Source organism: Ruditapes philippinarum, unplaced genomic scaffold (assembly GCF_026571515.1).
Source record: "Ruditapes philippinarum isolate M1 unplaced genomic scaffold, ASM2657151v2 ctg1451_1_1_1_1, whole genome shotgun sequence".
Taxonomy (NCBI): domain Eukaryota; kingdom Metazoa; phylum Mollusca; class Bivalvia; order Venerida; family Veneridae; genus Ruditapes; species Ruditapes philippinarum.
The window spans coordinates 168,154-177,381 of NW_026857524.1; the positions used below are offsets into that span (position 1 = coordinate 168,154).

Here is a 9,228-nt window from a genome sequence, read left to right on the forward strand (position 1 = left end):
ACACATATTTCAGAAGATGATATTGATGTTGAACAAATACAGGAAAACTGCTCAATTTCACTCAATATGGTAAGTTTTCTACATATTTCAGTATTTCATATTGAGTAGTTAAAGTTGCTGATTTGGAACCACCCACCCTTCACAGTTGTGGTTTAAAATCTTGCCAGTGTCAGTACCCTATCCAGTTAGTTGACAGAAGGTTGGTTTTAATGAGGAGCCTACTCATGCCTGAAACATACCATGGATGAGCACATAAAGCCTTCGTTAGCAGTTAAGCTGGAAAACAGCCATATGTTTTTGGTGACTTTAAAACTCCACTAAATTAATTTGTTAGGAATGAAATTGTAATCTATTTCAAATGGTCTATTAAGAAGATATTAATTACAGATTACCAGACAAACTTTTAAACATTTGTAGCAAATTTATAATGTTAAAATGTAGTGTTAAATGTTCTAATTTGATGTAGCAAGTTAAGGTGTGTTTATGACAATTGCAATTACTTTTTTTTTTATTATTCAAATTACCCTTTAAGTAAAATATAGGGTGTCAATAGCCTAGAGACAAAAGCGGTTGACTTGCCATTCAGCACTGTGGGTTTGAATCCTACCAGGACCTTTGGATAATTTTCTCACCAGTTGAAAAGTGACCATATGACCATATCAGTTCTTGGTGTGGCTTAAAACCCAACCAAATAATTACCGGTAGCGTTCAAGTAAGAAACTGTGTAACATAATGGTTTATGCCATGAGAACATTCATTTGAAAGCAACCTATTTCATATATGATTATAAGGTTAAAAGTAGAGCTTACAGTAACACTGTGTTATTGTAGGCCAACTTTTATATTATAGAATTAAAGTGCAGCATTTATACACCGTTGATAGACAGATAATGTTTATTTTTAGAGTGGTCCAAACAGCGAGGAAGAATGTGATAGCTCAGAAGATATGGAATCCCAAGCAGTTGTGAGTCTGAAATCCTATGAGGGACTAAATCACGTATGATGTCTTTCATTCAAAGAAAAATAACATTTTGTCATATTTTGCTTTGAGGTCAAAAAGCCTAAAAACATAAAATTTGAAATTCTTAGACAGATCATGTACTGAGCTCTTAAAGATGAAAATCTGCAAAGGATTATAGAGAAATATTCACAGAATTACATTGAATATCGTTTTTCTTGTTTGATTCTTAGCCTGATTTGAGGAAAAACTTTATTGCCCTGAAAACAAATATTTTAAGTGTATTGTTATGCCCTATGTACAAATGCCTTTTATCTGTATCAAGTTGTTATTTTAGGTTAAAAACAATATTATTCTCATCAGAAACTTTAAATTTTGTGTAGAAGCTTGATACAAGAATGAAATTATTATTAAGAAATAGAAATAAAAAGTGAACATTTCATCATGTGTGTATTTAAATGTATATATTTTTATTACAGAGTGATGAGAGTGCTGATGATGAAGACAGATTTAAAGAGAAACTTTTACAGCAAAATATGAAACTCCTTGCTGAAAGTGGCTTTACCTCAGGTGATCATTTTAAGATGAAAAATTATATAGCGAAATTAAGAAATTTTAAAATAGATTTTCATGAAACTTTTTAAGATCTTATTAAATAAATTTGTGTACCCTGTGCTTTAGTTAAAAAAAGACTGTAAATTATCTACCATTGAACCAGTTGAGTGGTAACACTAATGAAGTTTTTAATAATGTTAATTGTTTATTTATTATAGGTCCATCATCTGAAATGCGACCTACAAGATCAAGTTTAAAGAGAAGATTTTCAATATCCTTCACAAAATTTTATTGAACTTTTAACCTTTTACGATCATTATACATGTATATGCAGAATATGTCAACTATGATATAACTGTTGGACAGGTTTAACTGGCAATATTTTTTCAAGAACATGTAATGAAATGGCAAATGTATTTGACATATTCATAAGTACATGAAATTTATAATGTTCGGAGCTAATGAGACAGATAGCATTTTAAATGCTTGCAATATGAAATTTCATCCTAACATTTTTCTGAAGTCATTTGCCACAAGTAGGTAAGAAAGGATGGTATTTTATGACACCTTTAAAAATGTTTTTTAACATCTCTTTTAATTTTTTTTCCAATTTATACGAACCATGTTGTCCTGTAATAGGTAAAACATTAGGTCAGAAACATAGAGCCAGGACAGGTTGTTATTTGTGCAGTCAGATTAGACCCTTTGCCATTGGCTTCTCAGTTTAATTATTACATTAAATTCATGAACAAGACTTGGAAATTCAAATCATAACAAATCCATTAAGGGTTCAGATGATTATATTCCTACTTTAAACCTTGACTGTATTTAAGATATAGAGGAGAATAGAAGTTTGGAGTCTTCAATCAGCTCCCAGGTAGAATCAGAAGATGAGATGGAAAAGTCAGTCTTTGTACCAAAGAAATTATTCAAATTTGATCCAGCAGGTACTTTTTAGCTCGACTATTCGATAAGAATAAGTAGAGCTATTGTAGTCACCCGAGCGTCTGCGTCGGTCGGCGTAACCACTTATGTTAAAGTTTTTGTAATACCTCAAATATTTTCAAAGTCCATTGACATATGGCTTTGAAACTTTGCACACTTGTTCACCATCATGACCCTAACCTGTACACAGGAGGAGGTAACTGTATCAAGCATTTTGACAGAATTATGCCCCTTTTTTGACTTAGAATTTAAGTAAAGTTTTTGTTATACCTCAAATATTTTCAAAGTCCATTAACATATGGCTTTGAAACTTTGCACACTTGTTCACCATCATGACCCCAACCTGTAGATAGGAGGAGGTAACTTTATTAAGCATTTAGACAGAATTATGCCCCTTTTTTGACTTAGAATTTATGTACAAGTTTGCATACCACCTCACGATATTTTCATATTCTATTGACATCTGGCTTTCAAACAAGTTGAAATATTACACTCTTCTTTGAGAGCGTAATAGGACTCTCTCCAAGGCCTATAACTGTAACATGAATTTAAAGAAAAAAAATTCCCTTTTGTAAACTTAGAAAATTTTACATTATCAAGGCTCTTTTACTATCAAGCACTAAGAATAGTCTAGCGTTGCTGTCCTACCGTCAGCTCTTGTTATAATTTTATTATAGTTCTTCTACCCATCTTTCTAACTTTAATTAGATTAATTTTAGAGCAGGATATGCTGTACATGTCCTTACAGTACAATGAAAAATACAATTTAGTCATGTAAACCATATTTGGAATGATTTTTTTCCATTCCTTTGCTTGCAAAGGTAGCTTCTTACCTGCAAATAATCGAGGCAAATTTGATTTCAAGCTTAAAATGTTTTAGTTGTCTGGATGATTTTTAAAGCAAGAGGCTGTATATATTCTGAAAACTTTTGTTCATGAGCTGATGCAGGCTTAAAATTCAGTTGAGTTTTAATTGAAAGTTGTCATCTTTTATCATCTAGAAAAGTCAAGTAAAACTGAATGATATAAAGGTACTCAGTGCATTAGTCAAGATGAGTTATTCTTGCATATCAGACAGGATTATCTACCGTTTACACCGGTGCTCGAAAACCCTGTCTTACACCCCCATGTAAGACAAGTCGCGTGCTTTAAATGACGTCATTGACGCGCGCCTTTTATGAATGAATTGCGTTCTTAGGATGACGTCATTTTACTGTTATGAATGAAGTTATAACTTCATACCCTACTACAAGAAAAAAGTGTCAATGAGAATATCAGTTTTCGTAATTTCTGTTCTAAAAATAATTAAAATGTAATATGCAAGAAAAAAGAACCAAACGCCGGCTATGGGTACAGACCAGAATATCTAGCTCTCGGGTAACTGTTTCTGTTTAGTGGAAACTCGGCAGAGCCTCGTTACCAACATTAACAGTGACCCTCAAGCTAGAAATTCGGTCTGTACCGGCAGCCAGTGTAAGATTCTTATAGTCATATTCTTTTTTTCAGTGAATACTCCACAAGCACCTAGTTTGTACAGTGATGGCACAGAGGAGACTGAAATTGACTTTGGTTTCCAGTCAGGACTGTCTACTGTTATGGCAGCATTTGGAACTGATATACAACATCATTTAAGGGTAAAACATGATCAATGAAAAAGTTTAGCTGTTTTATAATTCTTACCTAGTAGCAGACCTTATAAGCCCTTAGCCAAATGGAGGCCCCAGATTCTACACTTGAGACCATTGAAAACCAAATCATTGTTTGAACTGTTGACTTTTCAGTCAATACATATTTTGAAATATTCCCTAAAAATGATAAATGGTTTTGTCCAGATTTAATGATAGACAAGTCTGTTTTAGATATTTATCCTAGTAAAGGTTTAATACCCCCACTGAAATCAGAGGGATTTTTTTTTACTGGTGTCTGGAATATTTTTATGAAGGCAATGATGATTATTATACAGGATATTGTCCATTGTATTGATAAGAAACACATGAGTTATGACCCTTTTATGTTTTTGTTATTATAGATTAAATTTAAGTGTCTAATAACACAAGTTAAGTAGTTAAGTTTGTCCACTTCCTATCTGTGAGATTGTTGAGTACCTTAGGGCAAGTTTTTTTTGTATTCCTTATTATAAAGAAAAGTATGATACAATACTTGTTATAACAAATGTTATGTTCTTCAGGAAAAAGCTTGCCATGTTTCCAGAATCATGTAAAAATGTTTTACTATGTGACAGTTTTTGTGTCACTAACTTTGTTAAGATAAGGTACTTGTAACTAGCTTTGTAAAAAGACTTCCTGATTGGTAATCATATACAATTGAAGTGGCTGTGACATACTTGTCCAAGATGGAAATATAACGTGCAATAAATCATATATATCATGTATACTATAAACAATCATTATTATAGACATTTTCATTTACAGGATAAAAAACAAAAGATTGAAAGATTCACAAAGGAAACTTTAAAGGAAACACAAAAACATTTTCACCATACATTAGTAGAGCAACAGCAATACTTGTAAGTAGAAAGAATTCAGTTTAAATGACTGTTCACTGATAATGACCATACCAATATATTATTAGTTATAAAGATTATTGACAGGTTATATGACCCTATATTAAAGGTTGTTTGTAAATATAACCCGAGCTGCCAGGATAAGGTTATATTGCTAACAACCATTTATATACGGTCATATTGCCTGTCAGGAATATTTATGTTATGAATTTATGATACTGGAAACTTCATTTTTTACAGAAAAAAGTAAGATTTCTTCATAATTTGATAGCAGCCATGCATATAAAACCATATAACGCCACGGTTATCCAGTGAAAAGCAACATTACAAGCCTGCAGTATTATAAAGTACCTTTTACCAGTAAAAACAGAACAATCTTTGATAGATTCAGATTAGTTTCAATTAAACTTACAAATATGCATATTATCATAAATTTTTCTTGTGTAAATTTTCATGGCCATCATTGTTATATATAGGAGTATTTTCAGGTCTAATATCACAGATGACTTCAGCGCTAAAATGTTACTAGAATTGACAGCTCTTGAGAATGATATTGAACGACTTAGTGATGCAGAAAAGAAAATGGAGGTATTTCTTATATTTTAAGAAATAGATATAAAAATCGACCAGATTTTTGAAGCAGATAATTGTAGTTGAATTGATTTGGCTGCACAGCATACAAAATTGTATTTGTCATAATATTTTTGATCTCCAAATTAACATATCAATGAAATCTTCAGTACCTGTGTATTTGAATTTCACATTCATGGTAAACAAAGTAAATAATTAATATATGTATGTATATCAACAGACCAGTATTTAGACTTACATGTACATCATAGATCACTTTTTATCACATAAAAATGTCAAGCTTATATTATTCATTCAGCTGAATATCCTTAATGAACTGTCATGGATATCTTTAGTTTGGAACAGTTCATTGAAAGAGATTTTAGTAACACAATATAAAAATTGAGTTACCAACAGTATTATATTGTGTCTGGTCAGACTAGTCACAATATGCAGGCTTAAAGCGAGTTCTATACTTTAAGTTACAGCAGTTATGGATTAATATATGTTTTGAAATCATGTTGATAACATATTAGTATTTTTCTTAATTATTCTTTTAGGAATATTTCAAGTCACAGTTTGATACACTCATATGTAATGAGGAATCACAGATTAAAAGGTAAAATCGTTCAAGGGTTTAAATTTAATAGAAAACTTAATGATATGAGTTTAGTTCTAATTTTTCTGTTCTTTAGTCACTTCTGAAAAATGAATAAAAATTTTCATCAATTTATCTTTCTGGTTTTGTAGAATTTATTTAAGATTTTTTGATCTTAATCTTAAAGAGCCACAAGTCATCTAAAGCATCAAAGATGGAAACATTTTTAGCAGAGAAGTTATTATACAGTATATTATATTGTAGAGGTAATAAATATCTAATATGTCACTGTCGTGTATATGTTTTTGATTAAGACTGAACAATATGAAGAAGCTGCATTCTTGCTTCCTGGACAAATCCAAGAAAGTGAACAAGTATAATTACAATGCACATGTAAGTACATGTAATCTTATATTATAAGCTTTTATTTTTTTTATAATTCTCATTATTGAAGTTTTTACTAAAAATTATCTTGAATCCCAGCTAAAAAGATCTCCACTAAACTTGATACATCTCAAATATGTTGAATCCCCAACCTTTTGCAAGTTGGCTGTAGTTCCTCTGAGAATGAATTCCTATGAGAAATATCCCGAAGCTGATTATGCTACTATGCCACTTTATTTTTAGTTTGTCTTCTTTTTTTTTAAAAGTTATTATGATCACTTAGTTGCTGAAGTTGTTTTTGAACAAAATCTTTAATACTGTTCAATAATCATGCCTTTTCAAAGGTATCAACATGAAACTTGACCGTAATGACAAGGTGCAGATTTAAGACAAGGGGTATTGTCCTGAATAAAATATTTTTGTAGTTATGTCGCTCTTTTACTTTGGTTTTTGTTTGTTATTAATAGAAAATTTTAAGAACTAAGATATACTTATCCACAGCATTCTTGCTAATGAGGACAAGGTACATCTGTATGACTTAGGGACATAATTAACTGAGCATTTTTCCTAGAGTTATGCCACTTTTTACATGGAAAATGATTATACTTTTGTTTAAATACCAATATACTGAACAGTCCCAATCAAAAAGTTATTCATCTTATTGTGGAGTGAAGTGCATAACAGCCAGAACACTCTTGTATTTAAATTTTTTAGTTGTTTCCCTTAGCAGACAAGAATGTGATGCTCTTGTTTAGTTTCGCCACTTGTGATACATATACCTATAAACTGATACCAAAAATAATTCTTAGATGAATTTTAATTTTTTTTTTCCAACAGAAAAACTTCCAAGAGCAGATGAAGAAGGATATGGCAGCTTTGCAAAAGAAATTAGTGGCAGAAACGGTATGATCTGCACAGAACAAATTATTATTATTGGAGGTAGGGGGTGCTCTGGGGAGCAGGTATTGGGGAATTATATTTGATTAGGCAGAATAAAGTTGTATAGAAAGTTTATATATGAATCAGTAGGTCAAAGTTGTATTTTCAAACCAGCAAAACAATGTTTTATAAAGTTAAATCAGCAGACTAAATGGGTCATAATTCCTAAATAGATTCAATTGGTATTTGTAAATTTTTTTTAACCTGAAATCAAAATTTTAGATAACGGGAATCTTAAATTTTATTAATTTTATTTGTTTTTCAGCAAAGGCAACAGTATATGGATGTAAAGATGAAACTTCAACAAATGTTTTAAATCCAGTAACATGATAAAATTGTTAGTTGAATGCTTTTGAGATAGTATCATGGATAAAATTATCTTTAGCAAATTAAATTTTTTTGCTTTTCATGAAGAAAAATTAGATTTTCATGTAAGCATATTTATTTTTACCTGATTGATTTCCAATATTTTGTTTTTGTCACCATGATCTTATTACATTTGTATTTATGAAAAGATAATAGCACATAACAAGAAGAAAAGGAGAATTAAAATTGTGCAACAACCACCAAACAAAATTTACCCATAGAATGCTGGAACAAAAAATGAAAAAGTCTTTTCCTCCAATCAATGTGCAATCTGGCTATAATGTTCTAAATTTCAAATTTTCATCATGAATTCCCCAAATGTATATTAGACAGTCCTAAAAATGGACGCTATACATATCTATTTAAGGAATGCAACAACTTTAATGGATAATTCTAAAACAGATTGCTACAGGTTAAAGGTATAAAGTATCTTATAAAAGCACTGACACAGAAATAATTCTCACCTTCGTTATGAGTTTTGAATGAAGATTTCTTGCAGAATTATATGCTATCTCAAATATATGTTGAGACAGTGAAGTATACCAAACTTATAAAAAAGTAACTTTACATTTGTTAGCTTTGTAAATAATTTTTTTTGCAATGTATACAATTCCTTTATTTAGCAGAGTTATTTATTGTTATCACCTTTTTAGAAGTTTGATTAAAACATTTACCATTGAAATGTGATTTTGCAACTGTGATATATGTATTTTAGACTTTAGCTTGGTTACATTAGTAAATTTTACTCTGCATAAATATGTTGTAAGAATGTTTGTATTTTTTTAAACAATTTGTGATTGAGTAGTTTTTATTAGTGAATGTTTTCTGTATTTCATTTATGAAATAGACACAAAGTTGATTTGGACAGTGTATATATAAAATACTAACACAATCTTACTATGTTACTGAAACCAGTAAGTATAAACTCGGGTTATGATTATGTATGATGAAATGTGTTAAAGTAACTTGATGTCGTTCTGAATGGATTGAGATTTGTAAATATTGATGATCTGACATTTTTCTCATGTGTTGTATAAACTATAACAATTTCAAATTTTCTATTTTAAGATGTTGTTAATTTTTAATTAAGTTTAATGTTTTACTTGAAAAATAAAGTGTAAAAAAGAAATATTTGTTTTTAATTGAACACATTGACCTATATTATATAGGTGCTACATGTCTGATCTAGAGATAGCAATTAATAGAGACCCAACACAATCAAAAGCAGAAAGATAAATTCAATAAAGTTTAATAAAGTTAATCCTTGGAAGGTCAGCTTGGAGTTTTTGTATTTGTTATAGCAAGATCGAGTGATTTGAAAAATATGACCAATGCGCATGAAAAAAAAAAATATCGGAAGCTGAATCTTGTGATCCAGATTTTAGTTTCC

At 30.4% G+C, this 9,228-nt stretch overlaps 1 protein-coding gene across 1 annotated transcript in view; it reads left to right on the forward strand.

The window, feature by feature from the left end:
• Nucleotides 1–8,969, forward strand: part of LOC132750058 (uncharacterized) — a 29,004-nt gene extending 20,035 nt beyond the window's left edge. The window contains exons 20-31 of the mRNA XM_060739997.1: nucleotides 14–69; nucleotides 904–996; nucleotides 1,437–1,527; nucleotides 1,731–1,782; nucleotides 2,344–2,459; nucleotides 3,964–4,091; nucleotides 4,890–4,984; nucleotides 5,470–5,569; nucleotides 6,112–6,170; nucleotides 6,464–6,542; nucleotides 7,371–7,436; nucleotides 7,738–8,969. Coding sequence (XP_060595980.1) covers nucleotides 14–69; nucleotides 904–996; nucleotides 1,437–1,527; nucleotides 1,731–1,782; nucleotides 2,344–2,459; nucleotides 3,964–4,091; nucleotides 4,890–4,984; nucleotides 5,470–5,569; nucleotides 6,112–6,170; nucleotides 6,464–6,542; nucleotides 7,371–7,436; nucleotides 7,738–7,788 — 986 coding nt within the window. The 3' untranslated portion in view covers nucleotides 7,789–8,969. The remainder of the gene's footprint in view (nucleotides 1–13; nucleotides 70–903; nucleotides 997–1,436; nucleotides 1,528–1,730; nucleotides 1,783–2,343; nucleotides 2,460–3,963; nucleotides 4,092–4,889; nucleotides 4,985–5,469; nucleotides 5,570–6,111; nucleotides 6,171–6,463; nucleotides 6,543–7,370; nucleotides 7,437–7,737) is intronic.
• Nucleotides 8,970–9,228: the final 259 nt, after the last annotated feature.